Source organism: Ambystoma mexicanum, chromosome 11, assembly GCF_040938575.1.
Source record: "Ambystoma mexicanum isolate Mex_15411 chromosome 11, UKY_AmexF1_1, whole genome shotgun sequence".
NCBI lineage: Eukaryota > Metazoa > Chordata > Amphibia > Caudata > Ambystomatidae > Ambystoma > Ambystoma mexicanum.
The window spans coordinates 156,398,918-156,426,067 of NC_090934.1; the positions used below are offsets into that span (position 1 = coordinate 156,398,918).

Sequence of the window (27,150 nt, forward strand, 5' to 3'; positions counted from 1 at the left end):
GACCTCCTAAGCTGCCCCGTGTTCCTCCTAAACTGCACAGTGTTCCTCATAAGCTGCACAGTGTTCTTCCTAAACTACACAGTGTTCCTTATAAGCTGCACAGTGTTTCTCCTAAGCTGCCCAGTGTTTTTCCTAAACTGCCCAGTGTTCCTCCTAAGCGGCCCATGTTCCTCCTAAGCTGCCCAGTGTTCCTCCTTAGTAGTGCAGTGCTCCTCCTAAGCTGCCCAGTGTTCCTCCTAAGCTGCACAGTGTTCCTCCTAAGCTGCCCAGTGTTCCTCCTTAGTAGTGCAGTGTTCCCCCTAAGCTGCAGTGTTCCTCCTAAGCTGCACACTGTTCTTCCTATTTCCTTTGTCCAGGTGTCCCCATTCATGTTCACACCCAGCTTGATGTTTCCTCAGTATAAATAGCCAGTTGACCTAAAGCTAATTTCAGGTGGACAATACCTGCCATAATGTTCGTTTCCCTTACTTTATGTTTTCTCAACATAACCCATAGTAAAACAGAAACCATCCAGCGATCCAAGTAATGCCAACACGTTCAGTGGTGGCTCATTGTAAACACATTTGCAGCCCTCTGACGTACAATGGCTCCAACATGGCTCGTACACTGAGACTGTATTTTCATAACAAACTGGACCACTCAAAAAGGCAGAATATATTGTTTATCTCTTTATTACGTTATGGCTGATATTGTGTGTCTTAGTTGAACCGGGGCGTTCTTTCTGTTCAAACTCTTTTGCTCCTCCTGATTAGCGTTGCGCCGCCTACGGTCAAAGTCTGAAAGACAAAAAGTTGATATTTGAGTGGCATTGAATCTTTGGTGTGTCTCGGATCTCTTGAAGTGCCAGAGGCAGGTCATGCCCCACTCCCACACCTTGCTCCCCCTTCTCCCCCACAGCACCAGCATCATTAGAACCATCCCTGGAGAAGAAAGAGATGCTCCCCTGAGTGCGTTAGAGAACCGGCTCTACCTTGAAGCTTCAGGTTGGAGCTAGTTCACGGTTGCAATAAGTGCCGAAAGTGGCCCTCCTATCGCTCTGTCCGGTACCCCTCTGTCCATAAGAATCGTCTTCTGACCAATATTTATGGAATATATTTATTTACACTGCATGAAACATTATAACAGTGGGTATTTGGTAAGCAGTTTTGGCAGAAGATGGCAGCTAGGATGAGGCGGGGTGGAATCACCAAATATAATTGGGGTAATTTCCACGTCCGTGAGCGGATATGCCTGAAACTAGGCGGATATATCTGGCCTGTATATTAGCGAAGCGCCGAATGCCCATGGCATGGAAGTCCCCCAACAGTCTGCAGATAGAATGCTGGTGGAACCACCGGAGGCGATGGTCCCTGGTCTGTGGTATGGTATTGAGCAGTGAGTAGAGGGATGAGAGAGGGGAGCGATAATGGGACAGCCTGGAATGCACTGCTGCAGAGGATGTTTTACCCGTCGGACGATACTCCCCCATGAAGTACTGGAATTTTGGCTATGACCCCGGTGGAATAGGGAATGCATGCCTCGAATAGAGGGAAGTGGACATCGAGGAGAGATAAGGTAACCAGCAGTAATGAGGGCCAGAACCCTCAATGGCTCTGTTGAAGATGATTTTACGGTGCCCCATGGAGGATGTGAAGCAAGCTGTTGTTTAAATTGTTAGTTGGTTGGAGCTATGTCGAGGGTGATCTGTCGCATGAAGCCAGGAAATGTGAATGGTGATATGATACTGTAATTTATACTGAGGTTAAATGTGAAATAAAAAGAGACTTAATAATAAAAATTAAAAATTAAAAAAAGTGGGCATTTGGTGAGCCATTATAAACAATGGGTCAGCAGAGGGCCCTAACCACTGTAACAAAGGATTGATGTTTCGCACACAGTATTCGGCTTGAACTTGAATGCTCAGCGTCTCTCTAAGCCAACATTCCATCAGAGCAAGCATTTCTCACTGCAAGGGTCTGAACACCATCTCCAACTGTTTTCTGTTGTTTCAGAGTTTTTTCCACCCATTGTTATGATGTGCCATATTACAATGGCATCACAGTCCAGGGGAGGGCTGTTCCATGTGTTATCGTCCCTTACCCTCGTTATGCACCCCTGGCGTCTCCTGGGGCCCATAACTCGGGTGTGGGATTATAACACCTGTTGCAGCCCTCCTCCCCTGGGCTGCTATGCCTCACTGTAATACTACAATAACTTCAGCTACCTAACTCTCTTGGGTTAGGATACTCCTGATGTGAGTCCTAGCCTGATGAAAGAAATCACATCAGACGTTACCTCATAATTTATGACTGTCAATTTCTGGCATCACAATGGTTGCTCTGGTTCCTTCCCTTCACTGAGATGCTATTAGATGGTTTGACCCGGGAGGATAGCTAAGGGGCAACGTGCTCGCCTTGGAAGCAAGACGACACGGAGCAACACTGGTTCAATCCCGGGGTCCACACTTAGAAACCTCTGGGTATTAAGCGCGTTATAAATACCCTATCTTATCATATCATATCACACGCGCAATCTAGTGCTTTGTGTGGCAGCACCCCAGGGTAGCCCATTGTTAAGAGTGCTCATCCACACCCTAAGAGTGTTGGGTGGGAGCTCTGAACTTAATGCGGGCTGCACGAGGAACACATTGGTTGGCTTTGGAAGAGGCGTGGCACCAGATATTTTCAGTCGGAGGGTTAAGCATCAATTGAAGAATTTGGAGGAAGGGGCGAAGCATGACACCAGAAAATGTGTGGGAGTAGGACTAAGCATGTGATCAATAATTTGGTGCATGGGTTAAAGAATGGAATCAGGGAATTTGCAAGAGTGGGGTTTGCGCATGCCACCAAATACAGAGAACGCGGATAAGGCGAGGATTTAGTTAGTTGAGTTGAGTACATACATCAAGAATTAAGTATAACACAATGGACTTTTGAGGGGGGCTAATAAAGGATCGCACTAACATTAAAGCATGTAGGGGGTAGGGCTGGGGTGAGCATGAGACCGAATATTTCTGGGGTGGGGAATGATGACATCAGGCATTTATTGGGGCTGGGTGAAGCATGACAGCCGGTACCCTTTGGCAGCATCGAACAAGGTATTGTGGGATGGGTGGAGGCTGGCTCCATTGGTTTAGATAGAAGGTGAGAGCACGGCGCAAGACATTGTGGTCTGGAAAGGGTAATGCAGAGGGAGCGGAAGAATGGGATCTATGCGTTTTCACCGCTAACAAACATCATTGGGTGAACGACATTTGATTTTACCCACTAAATATCCTTCCCAACATATTTTAGACCTGGTGGCATTATAACAACAAACTCCAGTCCTAGAATACGTGGGGAAAGTGTTGGATAAAGGCTGGAAAAAAATATTGGTTACCAAACAATGTTTGTTTCAGCGCTCAAAACACTGCATACCGGAAGCATGAGATCAGAGATTTGGGAAAGGGCCATCTAGTGCAAACTGGACAGAGACCTAAAATCAATGGAACATGGACACGAAAAGTTTGAAAGTCAACTCAGGTCTCTATGAATGTGTTAAAGCAGGCAGGCGTGGAGGAGTTTCAGTTCAGTTGGTTGGGTGCGTGGAAAGAGAAGATTAACTAGAGGTTTCTGAATAGGAGCCATAGGAAGACAAGACAAACAATCTTACTAGGCCTTGTGTCATTCATATCGTGCAAGTGCGACAGCACAAAAAGCAGGGGAAGGGAGAGGGAGACGTGCAGGGGAGAGCTGGGGAGAAGTGCAGTCAGGGCAGCAATGCTCTGAGTAAGTGCTGCCAGTGCAGCACGGCTCTGGGTAAGTGCAGGGACGCAGGTGACTGTAGAGGTCACAGTTACAGCCCCTAAGTGCACGGTAGGCCAGGAGGCAGTGCAGGAGAGACTGATCATGGAGGAGCCTGGCACCCAGTGAGACTCTGAGGGTAGCCAGCAACCAGCCGGCGTAGCAAACAGGTAGGTCAGCAGTGGAGGGAGAGAGAGAAAGTGGAGGAGAAAAGGAAGGTCTTGAGCTGTTTCCGGAACTTCAGGTGGTCCGTCTCAATTTTGAGAGGGGCAGGGAGGCTATTCCAGTAGGAGGCACCTGCAGAGGAGAGAGATCTTCCCCCACTCTCTGCCTGAATAAGCATCTGACCCTTCGAGAGTCGGAGGTAGCTGAGCAAAGGGCTCAAGAATGAAGGTATTTGGGAAGCGAGAGTTGGATATAGTGTGGGCCCCGGATCCAGAAAGCCTTGTGGATGATGCAGAGGGTGTTGAACCACTGGTTTGCCACCGGTTTGCCATGAAAGTCCTTAATTCCCCTATTGATTATTTTACCTTTAATTCTTTGTAATCTAGAGATCCGTGAGTTGTACATGTGTGTACCTGAATAGACAGATCACTCACCTCCACCATTTCGTTGCCTTTAACTTCTTGGATATGAGAAAATTGGTCCGTCTTTGACACTAGCTTCCCACCTTCCAAGACAACCGTACACTGGAAGCAGAGACAAGAAGACATTGGTATATTCAGAGGGTGGGCTTATCATATTGATTTCTTAGATCATTTGCTATTTTGTGAGTTTTTTTCAAAATGTCACATGCCAACTTTGGAAGCGGATTAGTTTTCAAATCACTGAACTACAGCTGTCTTGTCACCCCTAAATCTGCCCAACTCTGTGCCCACAAACTAAGCAATGTAGCTTGATTTCTAAATGTGGTGTATAATATCTTGCCAAACAGGCACCCTAAGTCTGCTAGTCATCTACCAGCCGAATTACAAAAGGCAGATCCCCACAAGATCATTGCCTCTCCCTCTCGAGCTCTGTCCCACCCTCCTTTGCTTCAAACCTGACAGAGCAATGGGTGGTGCTTCTCCAGGAGCCATGCCATCCCTAGCTCGAGACGAAACTGGCAGGCAAGTATAAAACTATGAAGCTGGTCTTCTCTTGCTTTGCTGCTGTCTACTGCAACAGCATCCCGGTGTCAATCTGGACTGTGCCGTTGCTCATGCAGTTTAGGAAGGAATTCAGGACGTTACTCTTCACTCAATACGTAGGTGCCACCTAGGCTCTTTGCATTCCTGCTTCATATCTCCACTCCATAGCTGGAACATTCCATGCCAATTATTGAAACTCCTCCCCCGTTGCCTCATATGTTACCCTCAATGATGTGTACAGTGCTCTGTTGGTTCCAAGCTAGGTTTGTGCTATATATAAGCCCACATCCAAAAACAAATGGTGGCTTATCTTCTCCAATACATCAATGGCTCTTAATACATAGTTCTCATCTTCAGACTATGCTCTTTTCCCCCATACCTCTCCCACTTCTACTGTTAAACTCTCAATAATAAAATAACTAATTGATTCATAAGGGCCATGAGTATAAACGTAAGCCTTACAGTCCCTGCCACCACCTCAGACTCTTTTCCCTCAATCAATTACTTTTCCTGGTTTAACTAAGATCAGAACTAGCACATTAATTCATAGTTCAAGCAATTACTCTGGAACGTTCTTGATCTAAAGAGTCTGGGTCTAGCTAACAAGGAACACTTTAAGGAACAGCTGAAGAATAGGCTATTCAGACAACAACAGAGATGTTTCTGGTCCATTGATATTACCAAGAAATGTATGGTAGTTACATTCTTTGGAAATGCCAAAATGTAGCATAACATCATATTTCCTGAACTTGCTCGATGTAGCAATATAGTTTTGAATCAATTAGAATTAGTTGTTCCCCTGAACAGCTGACTCCTGAATGGATTCCGATCCAGACTTAAATTAACCCATTCATGAACTGAATCGATTCAAGCCAATTCATATAACAATAAACTATTGGTTTGATTCCTTTCAAATTGATTTGAATCTGAATAAAACCAACACATTTCTACAATCGGAAATCAAATCAAACAATTGAAACAAAACCAAAATAAAAAGGAAATCAAAATAAGTGAAGAGAAAGCAGAAAAAGCTGCCAAAGGTTCGAGGTGTTGGCGAGGCCAGTCTCTAGTCAGTGCCCACATATTTTCAATTACTTCAGGAATGAGCTTCAATTGGTTTGGATTGTGTGTGTCAATTTGAAGGCCCATTGCTTATATAGGTTAGAATTTGCTACTTCCATGCTTATCGGTGTTCTATTACCCGTTACCCTAGTGAAAGCGATCTTTCAGATTTTGGGGCCTTACCAGCTTAATTCCTTTGACATATCTCTTTTCCAGGGAGAATTTCCTAACGCACTGAAAATCAGCTAAGAGCACTTTCCAAACAATCCCTGTTTTATTGTGTAAAATCGTAGAGAATGGTGTAACATTACAATTGAATATATTCACATCCCAAAATAACTTACTAGAACACTGCAGAGAAATCGCTATTTTCCTTGTTGTAGACCATGCATTGCACATTTTTGATAATGTCTCCAGGTCCTACTGGACCTCTCTTCAGCTTTTGGTGTAGCTGATCATCAGAAGTTTCTCCACACTATCACGCTTTGGCATAGACATAACTTTCCTCATATGGTTTTCCTCATTCCTCCCCAAACAAAATTCTACAATTAAACATTGAAAACTAAATCTCCTTTCTCGTTCACATTTTCGTTTGTCCAAGGGCACAGTCTGTCTCTCCTTATTGCTTACCAATATACAAGGAACATTTAAGTGCTTTGACCAAAAACAAAAAGCTATGCATTCACCAGTATTTGGAAAATACTAAGAGCAACCTCGAAATAAGTGCAGAAGAAGACACCCTGCAAATCAGAGTCTGCCTCAGAGAAATCCACCAATGGATGACCAAGCACTTTCTTAGACTTAACCCTCAAAAAAATAGGTTTACTTCTCGCAGTGTCACCCTCCAAATTCCCCAACCAGAAATGGATGTCTGTCATCTTGGAAATGGCTTGCACATTAGTATCCAATGCTAAAACAAATATGGCTTAATGCTAGCCAATAAACCTAATATTGACATTAAGCTTACCTACTCTGTGAAAGGCTCTCAGTTACAACTTTGTATGCTGAAGAACATTAACCACTTATTTCTTTCCTAATGTACACCTTTGATCTTTGGTACGAGCCTTCATTATCTCTAGGAAAATGTAAATGTCCTGCAAGGGGGCCTTCCTAAAAATGCCTGGATCCCTAGAACACTGTTCGGCATATGGCAGCCCCCCTGATCTCAAGCCCTCATCATTTTGATAACCTAATTCAGCCCCTCATTTTCTTTCATTGGGTCCCGATTGAAGCCTGATTCACAGTCAAACTGGTACATATGATATACAAGGCCCCTGATATAAATCCCCAAATTTACTTGTCTAGCAAAATCACAATCTGGGAAGGGAGCGAAGTTCTCCAGACCAAAGAGAACATTTGCATTGAAACCTCACTGTAAAGATACAGACGTGTTATCATTCCTTCTCGGATGGAACCACAAAGATTTGCAATTCCCTACCCCGCATCATCACCAAGAAACCTGCTTCTCGTCCTACCAAAATAACCCTCTTGACCTTTTTGTAGTCCTAAAACTATTTTTTAACTGAATCACCTTTATCTTTCCTCCTCACTCAAGCTGTACTTTCATGAGTGTAATCTTACAATAATCGTCCAGAGGTCCTGTGATCCCCCACTTCCCTACCACTTTTGTTGAATACCACAATTTCTAATCATAATATTCAATAACAGACTTACACAGTCAGTATATTTGCCATTGTAATTATATTCCTCCTTTTACAACGCTCCTTAATATCCTCTATTCCCTCCCGGATGTTGTTAGACCCTAACTTACATTCTGTCAACCCACCTTTATCTGCCATCATTCATATGGAGTTCTACACAACACCTCATTCCTTTAACACTACTTCCCTACCATTCCCCATCCATGTTGATTCCCTCCTAATGCTGGTCCTGACTGCCAATGAAAGCAGTTAACCGGCAGCCTTTTACTGGACATTTGCCCTTCTCCTGAAGTCTACTAACTTCAGTAATATTGAACATTTGGCTTCCTCTCACTGACCCCAGTCCCTCTTTCTCTAGATGAGGTGCATATGCTCACCCACCTCTCTCATTCCTCTTCCCTTTGTCATGTTAGATCTCCACTTTCCGGCCCCCCCCATCTACACTACCCCAACCCATTCATGTCCTTTCTTAATTGACTGTTTTCATTTTGTTTTTTAACGTTGTTAAATGCGTCGTAAAATGATCAGTGTCTAGTCAGTGATTTATAAAACAACATAAATACATAGAAGGGGCGTTTCCTTTCTATACAAATAAAACATGTTGTTCCTAGTGTTATTGTTTTAGCTTCTGGCCTATTTCACAATGCACACCTCTTTCCATCAATTTTATCTTAAGTTCGCCTTCCATTTTGTGACTTGTCTTCCATCCCTGAAAAATGAAGTGTTTCAAGATCCCAAGAGGATAGGAAGTCACCGTTTTAGTCGCTATTAAACAAAATACGACAAGCATAATTATTTGTGTGCTTGCACAATTCTGCGTAGGGTTGTTCTCTTTCATATGATGCCTTCTTCAGGCTTTTGATGGATTATGTGAGACTTGCCCCATGCAGCTAATGCATTTGGTATCACATAAAGTTGTCCAGAGGCCTTATGCCAACCAATTCTTAGGTTCCTGCCCTACCACATTAAGGCAGTAGTTTAATATAGGGGTCACCAGTCTGCGATTTCACCACAAGTAATATTGCGAATGGTGCATTTTTTCCATCCTTCAGTGAATCAATAGTGGACATATCCAGGGAAAATGGAACTGCTTAGTGATGAGGATAACTTTCATACAGTGAATGCAAATATTCAAATATTTCGATTTAAATACAAGTATGGATCAAAAGAGGCTGGACTCTTTTTAGGTTTGTGTATGTGATGCAAATCATATCTCTACTTCGTCATAGATTTCATAATACTCTTTTTCTGTGATCCAAATACTGCCACATAGGGTAATTGAGACAGAAAGATAAACGTTATTTTCCCCCATCACACAACTTTAGTAAATCTTTCAAGGAGATACCATACCTTGATTTTCTTTCCACCCATGGATGTGATTTCAGCCTCTTTTCCGATAGTAAATGAGTTTGTTACAGACTGTTTTGGTGTTTTGGATGTGACGACAAAGTTGTCTCCATTCTGCTGGATTTCGATAATGGGGTTAATGTCTTTGGCCACATTGATGATGTCCTCTGGCAAGCCTACGGAGAAGGTAGAAAGCGGATCATTGGGTTGCGTGTATAGTTACACTTTATTCCTCCATGGCATTTCATTACGTGTAAAAAGTTGAAGCACAGATTCATATGTGTATTAGTTGAAAAATATGTTGAATTCATCCAAAAGCCAATTGGGAAGATTTGGACTTAAAATGTATACTACTGGCAAATGGTGAACTGCTCTGATTAGCCAAATATAATCACAGTGAAAAAAAGACAGAAACAAAATCAATTTTTTACAAAAGGAAACCAATTAGAGTTTTTAAAAGGGATTCTCAAATAAAAAACAATCAAACTGTATATTTGAAAATATATTCTTCAACAAATTAATCAGTTTGTTAAAATAAATCAAATCAATTGCTGACAAAATACATTGATTAGGTGTATAAATGATCTTGTCATGTAACTTAATAAAGTCACAAAAAAAGATTCAATTTGTCAATCACAATCCACAGTTTGCTTTCTGGAGAGACAGTGACATTATTGACTTTCCAAACCGATTTTATTTTTTGCCATTCATGGGATAAGCGTTTTCCCATTCCTACTGAATTCCAATTGTTGGAAGAAAAAATGTGTAAATATATCAAAGTTTGTTTGTAAATTATACAAAGCTTGTATACAAAACAATTTTGGAAACATTTTTATGCATCCAGTTTAGTTTATGTTAATTTGAAACCTGCGATCTGCAGAAGAAAGAAATACCAACAGAGATAGTGCTTGGACACCAAATCTTGGCACTTAGCACTACAGAATTAATTTTTTTGTCCATGTATTTTTATTGCATACTTTCATTTAAACAATTCAGTACAAATATCAGACTAACAATAACTATACAAAACATAAAAAATAATAAGAATATTTACATTGATCATAACCTCTTCATCTTCTCTCACCATGTTGGCTCCCTAAAATATAATATCCTACTTTTTTCGGGCATAACATGCCATCTCTGACATTCAGACTCCTTAATTTATATCCCTCATTGGCCATTTCAGGTATTAGAGTAGAGACAGACCAAAATTCCCTCATTGTTTCCCCATCACGTTCCCTTTTCTTCTATATCTTGCTCCATTTTTAGGGCTTTTCAACATAAACAGGCTTCTCCCACTAATAACTGCATGTTATCATTGCACATTGTTCTGGTGGTATGAATACCTCTAAGACTATTGTCCCAACATATTTCAGTGATGTCTTTAACCCATTTCATCCCTCTACCTCTCTCCTCTCCTCTGGGCATTATGTAAACATTTCTTTCATGAACGTAATTGTGGTGGGGTCCCGATGAAGTGGCAAGAAGGAAATGACATAGATGGAAGAAAGAGAGTAATAGGAAGAAGAATAAAGGGTGTGGTTGTTCTACTAGTACATCCCTCTCTTGTGTCCTTGTCTCCTGTTTCTCGTACTGTCCTCTCCAACCATTTTTGTGCTACCGCTATTACCCCCGCTCTGAGCATTGCCGCCCACATCCTAGGAAGTCTGTAGTGCCCATATTGCAAGGGGGGTATCGAACATTGTTAACAGGGGTTCTTTTTCCAGGCACTCTCCTGTGATTTCTTTAATCCAGCTCAGGAACCCAGTCCAGTATATCTGGATATACAGGAATTCCCACCACTTGTGGAAATAAGTTCCCAAGCTACCACAACCCCTTGGACATTTGGTGGAGCACCCAAGGGATATTCTAGATATTTTAACTGCAGCAAAACACCATCTTTTCAGTATTTTAAAAATGTATGTGATTCTTTTGGTGGACAGGTCCCCATGAAATGTAATGTTGTAGATCTTTGTCCATAGTTTCTCTGGTAAGGCATCCTCTAGGTCTTTCTCTCATTATTCCTTGAATCTGAGAACTTCCCGGGGGCTACTAGGTAGGATTGCCTTATAGAATTTTGATACTATAACACTCCTGCTTTCCTGGTTCTCCTTGGCCTCTCAGCAACATTGGACTCTCTAGACCACCAGACACTAACTGACAATCTACATGGCTGCATGGGTATCATTGTTAGCTGGATTAAACCATACCTTGCTAATCACCACAAAATTGTACATGTTGGTGGAGTCCCACAAGGATCCATCCTCTCCCTGTGATGTTCAATCTTTACATGGAGCTGCTTAGAACCCTCCTCGCTCCACACAACATCCACATCTACCAATACGCAGATGACACACATATCTACCTCAAGATATCCTCCATAGAAGACACCCACAGGCTCATGACTGCCTCCCATTGATCCAGTCATGGATGTCCAGTACTTACCTGAAATACAACCCCTCCAAGACTGAATTCCTACTACTGACCAACAACACTGAACAACCGGACATCCAGAAATAAATGGCTTTCTGCCATGCACCTTGATGGCTTCACGCCCCAGCTGGCCACCTGCACCAAGTACCTCGGTTTCGATATCGACAGACACCTCTTCTTAAAAGAGTACATAGCAAGGATTATACAAACGGCTTGGTACCAACTTTGTCTCCTGCAGAAAATATCAAACCCTTCAATCCAGAAAACCACTTCAGATCTGCTGTGCAAGTCTTGGACCTCTCCCACCTGAATGGTGCCAATGCACGTTTGGAAGGCCTTCTGGCCACTAGCCTGGCTCCCCTGAGATGTGTCCTGCATGCTGCAACATGTCTCATCAAAATGATTCCGCAAATTTGACGTCACTCCAATCCCCATCGAACTGCAATGGCACTTGCCACAAGCCTGTATCATCTTCAAATCCTGCTGCATCATCTACAAGGCTGTCACACTGAAGTCCCCAAGCAACCTCATGGAGAAACTCAGCATCTCTGGAGGCCTACGATTATTCAAAAGAACATGTGCAGGCTTGAACTCCACCAGTGCAGGGAGGAAAGAAACAGAAGATAGGCCTTCTCCATCTACGCCCCAAGACTCTGGAACCTCCTCCCCATCAACATCTGACATTACTCCTCATTTCAAAAGTTCAGGAAGGAGTTCAAGCCCCTCCTCTTCAAGGAATGGCTCCTCCATAACACCTAGGTCCATAGGCCAACCACTCCCCACCATATCTGACAATGGATGATCTGATCCCCATTGTTCCCTCCCCTGGGTACTTGCAGATCCATTGCTGACAATTGCCCTCCCTCCCCTTTTGTTAGATTCCCACTCCCTTGTTTCTCTGCTCCCTAACCATCTTCTTCCCCCTATTATTGTAAAGCACTCTGTTGCTTCACAAAGGTAGGTACATCCTCAATAAATACCCTAATGATAATATGCTCTCCACCTGTGTGAGCTTGTATGCTACCCTATCTTTCATTCACCTTTTACGATAGTCCCTTTAATTCTTAAGTACTAAGACATTGAATTTTCTAACATCTCCAAGCAAGTCCATGACTTGTTCATATTCCCTGAATTTAGCCTCTATGAATAGCTGATCTACTTGCTCTAATCCGGTGTCTGGCCATTTATGAGCTGCCACTCCCCCTTCCATTCCCAAGTCTATTGGGCACCCCAAGAGAGAGCTCATAGGTGATGGCCAAGAGGACAAATACTTATTTCTACTGTGCTCCTTGCAAATGTCCCAAATAATTCGCAGCACTGGGTGCTTCTAAGTGTTAACAGCACTTTTCTAACCGGAGTCCATAGGTAAATTAACTTTTTTCGGGTATGAAACACAGTCTTCCAAAAATGTGTGATATGTTATAAACTTGTCTGTCATGTGCTCCAGAAATATTCTGGGTTGAATAGCTCTAAAATATGCCTCCAGATCGGGGAGTCCATGGCCTCCTTTCTCCTTAGGTAGTGAGAGCAATTCTCTACATACCTGAGCCTTCTTTCGACTGCATGTAAATGTGTTTATTTCCTAATTGATTACTCTGATGAAGCTGTCTGGGACCTTCACCTAGAGCATTGTGAAGAGAATTACCAAACTTGGTAACCAATTCATTTGTACACCTTTAATCATTACCATGTTACTGTTAGCTTGTTCATCCTGTCAAAGCGTCCATCACTGATCTCAAAATGGATTCATAATTGTGGTCATAGAGTTGTATAAGGCTTTTTGGTATCAATATCACTAGATATCTTATCTTTTCTTTCTCCAACTTCATTCTTCCAAGTCTCCCTTGTATCCTTAATCCACCTATTCACCTGCCACCAGGTACACATATGACGCTGCCCGATTGATCTTAAGCTCTGCCAGCTTTCCATACTCCAGTAACTCCTCTCGTAGGTGTCTGAGAGAGCTTTCTGCATTTTTTAGGTAGAGCAAGATATCATCCGCAAATAGAGACATCTTAAATTCCACTTCTTCACTCACTCAACCTTTTATTTCCCTATTTTTACTGATTGCCACTACCAAGGGTTCTATCACCAGCATGAATTTCTATCACTAGCATGAAAAGTAGCCGCAAGAGGCTGCAACCCTGGCATGTCCATCCGAACAATTGAAATTTGCCTAATGTCATACCATTTACTTGGACTTTGGCCTTTGGTTCTTTGTAAATGGCCCTAATCAAGTCCTTAAATTACTTCATATACCTACGCTTTCCAGGACTACTCTCAGGAAGGGCCATTCAACCCAATTGAAGGCCTTTTCCACATTCAGAGAGGCCAGGCAGGGTCCAAATTCATCTCCTGGGCCAGGATAATGATATTCAAAGTTTTCCTAATTTTATCCACCCCTTGCCTCCACTGAATAAAACCTTCCTTGTCTCCATGGACCAACGAGGGGAGCAATCTTTTGAATCTATTACATGTTTAGGGCCACATTTAATAGGGAAATTGGTCTATGTGACTCACATACCTGGAAATCTTTACCCTCCTGGGGTATCCTGGTAATCCGCATGTTTAAAATCATCTTTGGAAGGGCATGTCCATCTAGGATCTCTTTAAACAGACTTACGAGGAAAGGGGTTAAGAAGGTCTGGAAAACTTTGTAAAATCGTATTGTATACGAATCTTCTCATGGATCATTTCCGCTAGGCATATGCTGTATTTCCCTGATGATCCCCTCCAGAGAGATAAGGCTATCCATGCTTAAGCTTTCCACTAGGTTCAGGGGGTACAGGTTTATATATGGCTGACCTCCCTGGAGGTCTGATTTGTATAGCTGTTCAAAGAAGCACTTATACTCACTAACTATCTCCTGTTTATTTCATAACACTTGCTCCCCCAGTCTTCACAGGCTCCCAATTGCCCTCAAGCTTCTTTCTTTTCTGAACCTGCAAAGCTAAAAGTGTGCTAGGTTTCCCCCCTTTTTCCTATTTTTCCCTTATGAATCTGAGGTTGCATTACATCTCTTGGAACATAAGGTCATTTAACTTTGCCTGTCTTTCAGCATGGATTGTATTCCACTAATCACCCCTCTCATCTCCGATGCTCTGAACTTCCATGCCCTATTTCTGGTTGAACCCAATGAAATCAACTTCCCCTTACTGCAGCCTTCAGAGTTTCCCATACTGTGGCTGCATACACCCCTCAATTATTGTTGAATTCTATTTATTCTCGTAATTTATTTCCAATAATATCTACCGTTCCTCTTTCCTTTAGAAGAACATTGTTACAAATGTATCTACGCTTCTGATTGCGATTCATCATGTCACCGAAGCCTGCACTTACTAAATTATTAGCCGCCCAAACCATATCATGCATTCACATTTCCACTAGTCGGGGCGTAGGCATGGATTCCACGAGTATGAGGTCAACGCGAGCGATGGAATCATGGACCTGTGAGTGGAAGGTAAACTCTGTATCCTCTAGCCTACGTAGTATCCATGCCCGCCTTCAGACCATACCAATGGTACCTAAGGCGCTATATAAATGCAAAGTAACATAACATAACATATATCATGCCTGGGCATTTATTCACTTCATTAAACGTTGCTGCTTTCACGGCTGTCCCACTACACCACTGAATCTATCTTTTGCGGATTCTAACACTATATTGAAGTCCAAACATACAATCAGAGCCCCCTCTTCAAAGCGGCCCAGAACATGGTTCACCTCTACCCAATACTGGACTTACCCCATGTTTGGAGAGTAGATAGAGGCCTGTGATTGATCATGCCGGACATTGCCCCTTCAAGAAGATGCCCCTTCCCCCCGCATCCCTTTCCACCTGGCTTGTCACAAACGCACATCCGGCTTCTATAAATATGGCTACTTCTGCCTACCTGCTGTCCCCAGATGCCAAGTATACTTTGCTAAATTCTTTCTGCCTGATGGCGGGTTCATTCCCTGTCTCCCGGACACACAAGATATCTCATTTCTGTTTCTTGAAATCTCTTTTTAATAGGGAGAGTTTTGTTGGGGAGTTTAAAGTGACTGTACCCCCAGTTGAATTGTATCTCCTTCCTCCATCTCCCCTTGGTGCAATCTACTCCCCCCCTGTTATGATCCCCATAGCTGGCTTTTCTTTTAACCTGGTTGGCAGGACTGAGGACACCAACGTGGACACCAAAAGACACTTAACCATACATAACAACGAAGAAAACGAAGAAAGAAATACATAAACGGATACTCGTGATAGAGATCCTAATCGTATACGCCCAGCTCGTTCCAACTTCCCCCAATTGGCCCTACTGCTTGTACTAAAATAATGATCGACGCCGCCTATCTCCGGGAACCTACTCCCTTATATAGACACCTTTGGGCCCACTGTCCAGGGTCCAGCAAACCTGTACAAAAGTTCTTTCATATTTACATCCTGAATAGATCAATCAGCTCAATCCTTACATATTTTACTGACTCCTCCAAACTTTGCAAACTTTGCAACCCTTGCAACTTTCTGAAACCCCCCACCCTCCTTCGCAAGTTTATATGTCTCACTAGGCTCCTTCCCCTTTTCTTGCTCCCTTCTTGTATGTCTCTATTACAATTATTTTTACACTTCATTTTTGCCCCTTTTTTCTTTTCCCCTTCTTCTGTTCTTTTTTCCTCTCTGTATAGCTTGGACTCCCTTTCCTCTTCTTTTCTTTTTCTCTCCCACTTTATTTCCCTTTTCCCACCTCCCCCTATTTTCCTTTCCTTTCTTGTTTTTATCCCCTCTGCCTTCCTTCCCAGCCCTTTCTATTTCTCTATTTCCCCTCCTAACCCTCCTCTTTTTCTGTACCTCTACCCTCCTCTTTACTTTTTCCCGTCCCCTCTTTACTTTTTCCCCTCTTTTTCTCCTTCTCTCCCCTCTTTTTTCACTCGTTCCCTGTCTTCTCTCTTTTGCCACTTGTTTCCTTTTCTTCCCCCTCTTCCTCTCCCTTTTCCCTCCTCTTGCCCACTCATTCCCTTTCTCTCCCACCTCTCCCCTTCCTCATTCCACCTCTTTCTTTCTTCGCCATCCCGATATTTCCTTTTTCCTTTTTCCTCACTTACCACATTTCATCTCCTTCTCCACACCCTCGGGTGTCTAGCCGGACACAGGCAGCGGCTCCTGCCACGTGGCCCGAATCCTGGGGGACGGGACCACAATTAGGGATGTAACGGTATTACGGTATACCGTTAAAGATACCGTGAACCAATGAATTGAACAATAATAACCGTCACATTGTTTATACCGGTATACCGTTCATACCGTTAAGTGTGCTTTTCAATCTGATTTGGAAAGGCTGCAGTAAGCAAGTGCTGCACAGTCTTGGTCTTGCACTGTTGGATGTGCCGTCTGCCAAGTAGTTTCAGTTTGAGCAGTTTTTAATGCCATTCCATAAACCACACGTGCCTGACACAAAATCAATATGTTAGCAATAGGAAGAAAATATACACTGCCAAGAAGGAAAACAGTTTGCTTTTTTTTTAATTTATATTTTTTTTTTTAAGCGCTCACACAGCCCGCGGGCATCGCGGCGCTGTTAAAGAAATTGTTTTTGTTTATTTAGTTGCGTAATTGTTTTTGTCTTATTTGCATATTTATAATGCGCTTAAACACCCAGAGGTTTCTAAGTGCGAACCCGGGGATCGAACCTGTGTTGCTTCGTGTCGTCTTGCTTTCAAGGCGCGCACGTTGCCGCTGAGCTATCCTCCCGGGACTTTGGGTTGGTGGCTTTGGGGTTTATATATTTACAATGGATAATGTTTTCTAAACATATGACAATGGGGGATTTCCCTGGTTCTATCATTGAATTTCCATATAATAAGTCACACTGCGAAATTTACTAATCTCTGTGGGTATTCCCTGCTGCCATACCAAAGGGTAACATGTCCGTGATTACTGAACACCTTTTGGGCCGGAAGTAAACTAAAGGCTGTAATGTAAAGAGAGAGTGCGTGTGCATGCGCACAAGCGTATACTACAATCAGACTCCATTGATCTGTGGCATGCAGGTTATCAAGATGGCAACATGTTCATCTTCACCAGTAGCCAGTGGGGGAGCTAAAAGCCTAAATGACCACTTAAGAAAAGCTATTCAGTTTGCTTTGCCAGTCGCAGCAGGGCTCGCCCCCCCTCCTCCTCCTCTCCACACGTGTGTTTGTGTTTGGTGGAAGCAAGGGGTGGCATTTCAGTGGAAAGTATGTTGAAAAGCCCAATTCTGGCCCTGGGTGCCTGGTTTTGTTTGTGATGAATAATCTGACAATTTATGACCTTTTAGAAAATATTTGTTAAGATTAGTTAACTCCACCTGCTATACCGCGATAACCATAATATACCGTCATTTGGCAAGAAGGTTATTGTACCGTCATAAAACTAATACCGTGACACCCCTAACCACAATAGGGCTTTCACTAGGTTTCCCTACTTGCTCCACCTCTGGGGCTGCTCTCCCACATCCTCACGAGGGCCCGCCCTCTGGTGCGCTGGCTCTCTGAACTGGGGGCTCGGTCCTGGATGTGGGCGGGGCTTCTGTGATGTGGTATGTCTCTGGGTTTCTGATTTTGAAATGTAGGCAGGTATACCCAGAGCTCAGGGTTGAAGCCATGCCCGCAGGCCTCACCCATGGGCCAGCTCGGCGATAGGAGGCTGGTGGTCTCTTTCCTTTGGCTAGTCGCGTGGTTCCAAGGTGATGGACACCAAGTCATGCTTTTTTCCCCTCCTTTCCGGGGTTCTCTTTTCGGGCTCTTGGTGGTGGCAGTGTGCATTTAGCACACCGTGGTCATATTGGGGTTCATGGGGGGAGGTGGTTTATTACCACCCTTCATGCAGTTTACTAGGCCACGGGACTCCAGAGATCTCCTATCGAGCTGCCATCTACTTAGTCCCCCAAGAATTCTATTTTTAAAGATATTCCCACAAAATGACCCACTTTCCTCATGTCATGTGGAATATCCATATACGGAAAGTATGTTTTTGCATTCAAATCAAGTTTAACTGATTGATGTGAATGCCCTGGCACAAATGAATGTGAGTACAATTGTGCTGGTAGTAACTTACTGCTCTTCCAACATTTAGCACTTTGCCAGGCATTACTGCTGGTGGTATTGCTATTACGTGTCAGAGACATGGAAATACTACTGCTGGTAAAGTCTCTGAGTTACTCATCACTCTTACACGGATTTAGGGACCTCGTCTGATGTACACTACAGGTAGTGGGGGGTAGTTTTGTTTTTACCCTATTTTGGAACTGCTAATAACTGATCTTATTTCCGATGCAAACTACCACCATTTTGAGGTTTTATTGGGATTACTAATGTCAGTAATCTGATTTCTCTTTCCATAAAGGGCATTATTTGACCTCTCATGGTAAATTTAATTTTATTCAATTGTTTTTTTTAAAACGCGCCCAATACCATACCTGAGTTTGGTTTCTAAGCGGGTGTCCATACCTGAGTTCGGGTTTCTAAGGGTTCCTAAGCGTGTGTCCATACGGTTTCTAAGCTGCTTCCGAGAGCGGTGCCTCTGTGCTATCCTCCATTCATACAACTTATCAACAACATTAATGAGAAAGCCTTTTCTGTAATTGAGCTTCTGGAGTTTAACTGCCTGACCCAAACAAGTGCTCTTATTTCTTAGCCTAATCTTATTGAGCGATGTCAACATGAATTCTAGTGATAATGTCGCCTGGAAAAAGTCGCCAGGTAGGCAAGTTTTTCTCATGACCCCTAACATACTTTCCTCAAATATTGTAGGAGGGGTATAATGTTATTTTATAAGCTCCCCTTGTAGAATATTTGGGGAAAGTGTTTGATTTTAATGAGGGTGCATTTTTGGGGAAATGTCGCCCCCCCTAGCGCCCATTTCCCAGGCCACTTAATCACTGGACACCGTCAAATTCTGTTAATTTGCTGATAAAATTGAATGGAGGTTGTGCCCTTCCATTGAAGTGGAATAGACAGATCAGCGTTGTCATCCTCACGTTATTTTTCCCAAACATGGCTTGAACTACGACTCCCATGATCCCTCACCATCTATGTTGGCTAGGTCTAATGGGAGTTGTAGGCCAAAACGTGGTGAGCCAAACTTTAGAGACCCTTTTCCTAAAGCTGGAAAGCTGCCTCAAACAGAAAAGCCTCCTTAATTCTGTACATATACTGAATTTCTGATCCTTCTATATATCCTGTTGGCCAAATCGTGGATCAGAGTGGCAGTAAAGTTTGGGGGTTATGGAATACTGCTTCCATAAGACATGCATTGGAAATTCAGGGCTCGAAATTGAGCTTGGATAAGCAGGAGCTAAAAGCAGCTCCTGGGTATCCAGCATTAACCAGTGACCAGGAGCTACCACTGGGTAACGATGAGCTAGTACATAGCGTTCCGCAAATGTAACTTCCAGATAAGATGCAAACATATAATTGTGTCCTTTATTTATGAACCCTTATGCTTTAAATAGTGTATAGATATGTCCTAATGTTTACTTTTAGATTGTCCCAAATGCACGTAGTTATATTCACATAGGTGTGTTTGTTCAGCGTCCATTGGCCTGGGGAAGTAGCTCCTGGTATCTATTGCTGTCAAACGAATCAGGCTAAATAGCTCCCTGCTCCCCTCAATTTCGAACCATGAAATCAGATATTAACAAAATAATAAGGGCCATTCCAATGTTTATGCCCTGTATCACCTGTCTCAGAGGAAAGGGAAACGATTAAATAAGATGGCCGCTGGATTTCTCTTTCACACCCCACCTAAGCCACTGGATGGGATCACTCTGAGTATGGAAACGCATGCTGCAGGGAATTCTAGGCAGTAATTGCTCATTGGGAGGGTCTCTAGTTCTCATTGCCCTCAGCACAGTGAGAACTCCAATTCCCATTGCCATTATTGCTACACTGTTAGCAGGTATTCATACACACACACACATGATGTTCTCTGGTTCCCATTGGCCACAATGCTGCACTTGTATCCATACTGACAAGATTGAAGAACTACATTTCCCACTGTCCTCATTGCTAGACTATGTATGTATTTATTTGGCTTTTTATAACGCATCTAATACCGTACCTGAGTTTGGTTTCTAAGTGCAGAAGTGCAGATCTGAGAATCGAACCTCTGTTGCTGTGCGTGCTTCCAACATCAGTGCGTTGCCCCTGTGCTATCCTCCATTCACATATTCATACATGCGCACAAGGTGGTTTCTGGTTCCAGTTGCCCTCAATGCTGGGCTGTTTGCGGGTATTCGTACATGCACACAGTATGGTCTCTGGTTTCCATTGCCCACGAAGCTGCACTCATATAATACTGACACACTTGGAGAACTACAGTTCAATTGCCCTCAATGCTGGACTGTTCGCAGGTATTCCCACATGTGCACAAGGGGGTCTCTGGTTCCAATTGCCCTCAATGATGGACTGTTTGCAGGTATTCATAGATACGCGCAAGGTGCTTTCTGGTTCCAATGAACCTCAATGCTGGACTGTATGTAAAAATTCATACATGTGCACTGCACACAAGGTGGCCTTTGGTTCCAATTGCCTTCAATGCTGGACTGTTTGCAGGTATTCATACATGCACACAGGATGGTCTCTGCTTTCCATTACCCTCAATCCTGGACTGTTTGCAGGTATTCATAGATGCGCACAAGCTGGTCTCTGTTTTCCATTACCCTCAATCCTGGACTGTTTGCAGGTATTCATAGATGCGCACAAGCTGGTCTCTGTTTTCCATTACCCTCAATGCTGGACTGTTTTCAGGTATTCATACATGCACACAGGATGGTCTCTGTTTTCCATTACCCTCAATGCTGGACTGTTTTCAGGTATTCACACATGCGCACAAGGTGGTCTTTGGTTCCAATTGCCCTCAATGCTGGACTGTTTTCAGGTATTCATACATGCACACAGGATGGTCTCTGGTTTCTATTGCCCACAATGCAGCACTCGTGTTGGTACTGCCACACTTCAAGAACTAACATTCCCCTTGCACTCAATGCTGGACTGTTTCCAGATATTCATACATGTGCACAAGGTGGTCTTTGGTTCCAATTGCCCTCAATGCTGGACTGTTTGCAGGCATTCATACATGCGCACAAGGTGCTTTCTGGTTGCAATCACTGTCAATGCTGGACTGTTTCCAGATATTCATACATGTGCACAAGGTGGTCTTTGGTTCCAATTGCCCTCAATGCTGGACTGTTTGCAGGCATTCATACATGCGCACAAGGTGCTTTCTGGTTGCAATCACTGTCAATGCTGGACTGTTTACAGGTATTCACACATGCGCACAGGATGGTCTCTGGTTCCCATTGCCCACAATGCTGCACTTATATCGATGAGGACACGCTTGGAGAACCACAATTCCTATTGCCCTCATTGCTGGACTGTTTGCAGGTATTCATAGATGCGCACACAGTGGTTTCTGGTTCCACTTGCACACAATGCTGCACTCATATTGATACTGACACGCTTGGAGAACCACAATTCCTATTGCCCTCATTGCTGGACTGTTTGCAGGTATTCATAGATGCGCACACAGTCGTTTCTGGTTCCACTTGCACACAATGCTGCACTCATATTGATACTGACATGCTTGGAGAACTACAGTTCCCATTGCCATCAATGCTGGACTGTTTGCAGGCATTCATACATGCGCACAAGGTGCTTTCTGGTTGCAATTACTGTCAATGCTGGACTGTTTGCAGGTATTCACACATGCGCACAAGGTGGTCTTTGGTTCCAATTACTCTCAATGCTGGACTGTTTACAGGTATTCATACATGCACACAGGATGGTCTCTGGTTCCCATTGCCCTGAATGCTCCACTCATATCGAAGCTGACATGCTTGGAGATCTACAGTTCCCATTTCCCTGAATGCTGGACTGTTTGGAGGCATTCATACATGCGCACAAGGTGCTTTCTGGTTCCTATTACTGTCAATGCTGGGCTGTTTGCAGGCATTGATACATGCGCACAAGGTGGTCTCTGGTTCCCATTGCCCTGAAGTGTGAGCGTGTGGCAAAGTTTAATACTTTGATAATGTGAGGAGGCTGGGGCCACAGTAAAGACTGCCGAGGACTGTAGAAGAAGGAAGGCTTTTGGCATAGTTCAAGGTGGTACAAGGGCTGATGTTGCGGCTATTTGGTTGACCTAACCTGGCTGTCATGGCAATCGTGTAGATAAACAGTTGAAGATTGAGGTCACTATGAAAATGTACCCCATGAGTGTGAGCTGTAGTATATGGGTTGAGAAGGTCAGGTGGAATTAAATAGGAGGAGAGCAATTGAGTGAGGCATTGGTAGCCAGGAGTACTTGCATTTTGGAAGCGATGAGCATCAGGGAGTGAAGTCCCTGTTAGTGGTGGGTGGCAGGTCGTAGTTGGAGAAGCAAGTCGATAGCTCTGGGGTGAAGGAGGGGAAAGGGAAAAAAGATGCTGATGTCATCAGTAAGTAGGTGGTAAGAAAAGCCAAAGGAGTAGACCCGTTTGCCAAGAGAGAGAAGGTGTAGAGCAGTATTGGGCAACCAGTAGACATCCAGAAACGTTGGCCTACAGCTCCCATAGGCCCTAGCCAGCATAGTCAATGGTGAAGAATCATGGGTGTCATAGGCCAAAATACCTGCAGTGCGCAGGTTACCCACCATTAGTATAGAGTTGGAAGAGGAGGGGACAAAGGACTGATCCTTGGGGAACCTCAGGTTTAAATCAAAGGAGCAACTGGATGCTAAAGGTTCACTGCAAAATGAACTCTTAAGTGTGCAGCAAAATGTGTATGGAGGTGGTCATACGCACACAAATAGATAACTTATGATCCACAGAGCAAGTATTACAAACAATGGTATGCCGAGTATAAACCAAGTGGGTGATTTAGAAAAACTCCATCTTATTCACCACGGTGACCTACGCGTTGAGTTTGGACCAGGCATAAGCTGCCTCTAGCCCTTTCATAATCGGGGGCAATGCCAAATGACAAGCCATAAAGTGACCATTAGAGCCCTGGGCAGGAACAGGATCCAATTAGCTTGCTCGGCTCTCAGGCTGAAACTCAGACATCAAGCTTGCACTCCACGTGTGCTGAGCGCTCATGCACCCGCTCCGCACCAGTTCCCGTGCCTCCCACACCATTTCCCTTTGCCCCCATTCAAGCCCCACATTCCCCACACTGCCTTCTCCTTACACGAGAGGTCGCCTTCCATAAGTCCGTGCCCTGCGGATTTCTGCCTCGTGCGGGCTCTGCCTCCTCTTGCCATGGAAATGGAAGAAGGACCCATTCCCTTGGCGGCCATTTACTCAACGCCCCGCCCACTTACTGCAGCTTGTGTTTTGTGGCATATACACTCTTAGCAGCTTCGGGGTTGATCCCACGGTGCTAACAGCAACAGGGTCGGACCCTTGTCTCGGGCGTAACATTGTCTCGGGCAGCAATGGAAAAGTGGCCCACAGTTGGAAAAGGCAATTCATTCCTTTTGTGACACTGTTTGAATAGCACCCAAGGGGGAGGTGTTTGATAAAGTGTGATGCAAATTGTGCAATTTAAAGAATATTTATTCAGCAACACTGCTCAAAACTACTAGCCGCAGAGTGAATGAACACATCAGACTCGACCACATTGCCCAAAAATGTGGCCCACTTGTACCTTAAATACTGGCCCACACTAGCATTTTGCGTTTTCAGTTCGGGCATTGCCCTATTGGCCTATAGGCCAGTCCGAGTCTGCATAGTAATAATATCCATGGCATCGGGTGGGTCCAGTACAGGCCCTGACGCACCGTGGTAAATTAGGCCCTAGGCTGTTGCCAGCCAAACATAAAATCAGTTTTATTTGTACATCTCTGCATCACCAACAGCCTCCAACAAGAAGGCTTTCAGAATATCCCTTCAAAGAGCCAGTCCTCTGCTTTTACAATTCAGAAATAGAGTTGTACCCCTGGCGGATGTCCCAAGCTAAGGCAATGTTCATGGGTTTATCCCTGTGTGCATTGCGCTGTCCCCTGCAGGTTATTCACACAGCCCCAGGGGAATGGCAAGCTGTGCGTTTCTGGGAGGTACTCACACATTTATCAGGGCACTCACGCCACCAATAACACCTCCCATTACCAGTTTGGTGCAATTCCACGCTGGTTCCCAAAGACGCACACATTCCAGTGCATTTTTCCAGTATCACATGCACAGGTGCACTCGCACGCAACCAGACGTTTATGTGTGGATATGAGTTCATCGGAAGTCATTCATAAATACTGCATGCTTTTTCTAAAGAAAATCTCGGGAGGATAGCTCAGGGCGATGCTTGGCTTGGAAGTAAGACGACACTGAGCAACACAGGTTCGATCCCCGGGTCCGCCCTTAGAACTCTGGCTATTAAGCGCGTTATAAAGAACAATTATAATTATTTGTTTCGTATTAAAAAATATAAAATTAGCTTTTTTTCTAGATTCATTGACACATGTCACTACATGTTATATAATAAGTAGGTTTCAGAATCCGGTGTTTATATAATCCTTCTGGAGCACCTCAATTACAAGTTTTGTGAAAACATGCACTATTTCGTCTTAGAAAAGTGGCTGGCCACAGCTCCCCGCTGAAATGCTTGACGGCCGAGGTGCAGTGGGTGTTAATTTGCATAGGACTTTGCAGGAATGCATAGCGCCATGTGCCTCGTTGGGGCGGCATGTGGGTTAGTACATGGTGTATTGTGGTGTGTTACGTTTAAAAGGTTCATAGTCCCCACTGACTTTCAGTACCTTCCTTGGGTTTCGCTTCAGAGGCACGAGGAACAAACTGTAATAAGTGTTCGCCATTGTGCGCCTTCTATAGCAGGTTGAAGCTGGATGTTTCAGTTGAGACGCTTTCCATTTTCCTAGTTGCAGCAATGTAGAGTAAAGGGCCTGAATTGGATGCTGGTTATAGAGAACACTGTGCTACCTCCTTGGCGGAGGGGGAATGATCTCAGTGCTGCCGCCTGGGCAGTGCCCCCTTGATTTGGGCAATGTGGCCACCTTGATGCTGGTATTAACGATGGGACTGGGCCGGGGTAAGCACATCTGAACGGTCGGAGCATGTTGAAGAGAACATGCTCGTTATGCAACTCCCTGATGTGTACAGATGCTTTTTGAATTACTGTTAGTCTTTCCTACACATGGTTATTCCTGCCGCAGCCCTACCTGCCTCTCGCGGCGAGTGCCCTCCCATGTTGGGCTGCTGGAAGATGGGGTATCCTTTCTAAAAAAGTAGGTTGATGGATCCCACTCAACTCACATGTACAGTCGATTGGTGTCCTGTTAAGGGGAGAAATACATTTATACATGTCATTGGACATTTATGTAGTTTCAGGAGGATAGCTCAAGGGCAACGTGCTCGCCTTGGAGGCAAGCCTATGCAGAGCAACACAGGTTCGATCCCCGGGTCCACGCTTAGAAACATCTGGGTATTAGCATGTTATAGATGATCAATTATAATTTATACATGTCATTATACATTTTTGTCGTCTTGGGAGGATAGCTCAGGGGCAATGCGCTCGCCTTGGAGGCAAGACTACGCAGAGCAACATAGGTTCAACCCCCTGGTCCACGCTTAGAAACATCTGGGTATTAGCGTGTTATAAATGATCAATTATAAATATTCGGACTGTAGGGAAAGTTCATAACACACTTTCCACCTGAACTATCGTGTGTCTGGCAAGACATCGCACTGTGTGCCATTCACAATGGCAATTGTACATTTTATTATCATGTTTGTTCACTGCAACCGAGCACTTTGCATTTGTAAGCCTGCCACTTTGAGTTGCACTCACTTTACATATACACCATCCTTCCATACATTTGGCCCCTGCTTTTATGTTAAACTGATCTTGCATTACTAGTATACTGTAAATAAGGGAGAAAGGTTGATTAAAGTGAAGAGAAATAAAGAAACACGGGCCCACATTTAGAGCATCGTATCATGTTTTTAAAAAAGTGTGTGTTTTCAAGTTTGGAGCAAGGTTTATTAAATAAAACAACTATTTTGCTCTATATTCGGCACTGGCCAAATACTCGACAAACTATTCGGTTTTGGCCGAATACTTAATGCGGTATTCAGTCTCCCCGGGTGCAAATGCATGCGTCTCACTACGTACATTTTACTGGGCATGTAAAATGACCCCCTTCGTATTCATGCCCAAAACTCGAATTGTACTTACCTACAGCCCGCAGGAAGGCTTCGTAGTTCTCCTGGGAGTACACTTGCCAGGTTCCGTTGAAGGGCATGGCGGTGGTCAAGCAGCGAGTGGAGCGCAGTCACTGTTGGAAGGAGACGGGTGGAAGAAGTGGGCAGAGTCCGCCACTCACGCGTTATTTATACCATCCAGAGGGCATGGACGACAGGCATTTCACTTTTGGTGGAGGTAAGGAGACACGGCCAATAATTTGCAATGCGTTGGTTACTCATTAATCACTTCTGGGTCCTTGACCCAGAGAACCCCAGGTTCACCTGATCCATATCATGTGGATAGTGCCGGTTGGGTAACCAGTACTCACTCAAATGGAGTTTAGAAATCAAAGCATTGTCAGTGCACCACAGTGTTCCACCTTATAACGCTCCTGCTTTTTACATTAGTCTGATGTTAACTACATACATACCTATTCGCTGAAGAAATGTTTAGTTCATTGATGGTAAGGTCCGTCTCAAACACACACCAAGCTACATAAATATAACATAAATATAAAATTATATTTTATATAAATATAAAAATATATTTCGGGAACTCGGG

General features: G+C 43.9%; 1 protein-coding gene across 1 annotated transcript; it reads right to left on the bottom strand.

Moving 5' to 3' along the window:
• Nucleotides 1–655: 655 nt before the first annotated feature.
• LOC138504679 (fatty acid-binding protein 2, liver) lies at nucleotides 656–26,731 on the bottom strand. The gene is made up of 4 exons (XM_069625253.1): nucleotides 26,581–26,731; nucleotides 8,965–9,137; nucleotides 4,361–4,450; nucleotides 656–776 (listed from the first exon to the last, which is right to left on the bottom strand). Exons 1-4 carry the CDS (start codon nucleotides 26,645–26,647, stop codon nucleotides 726–728), a joined length of 381 nt encoding a protein of 126 aa, XP_069481354.1. The 5' UTR covers nucleotides 26,648–26,731; the 3' UTR covers nucleotides 656–725.
• Nucleotides 26,732–27,150: the final 419 nt, after the last annotated feature.

Excerpts from the sequence above, each read along its gene's own strand:
- LOC138504679 (XM_069625253.1), bottom strand. The coding sequence starts at position 26,647 with ATGCCCTTCAACGGAACCTGGCAAGTGTACTCCCAGGAGAACTACGAA. Across the intron at positions 9,138-26,580 it reads AGCCTTCCTGCGGGCTGTAG|GCTTGCCAGAGGACATCATC; the intron begins GTAAGTACAATT and ends CCTTCTCCGTAG. Across the intron at positions 4,451-8,964 it reads TGGGTGGAAAGAAAATCAAG|TGTACGGTTGTCTTGGAAGG; the intron begins GTATGGTATCTC and ends CTCTGCTTCCAG.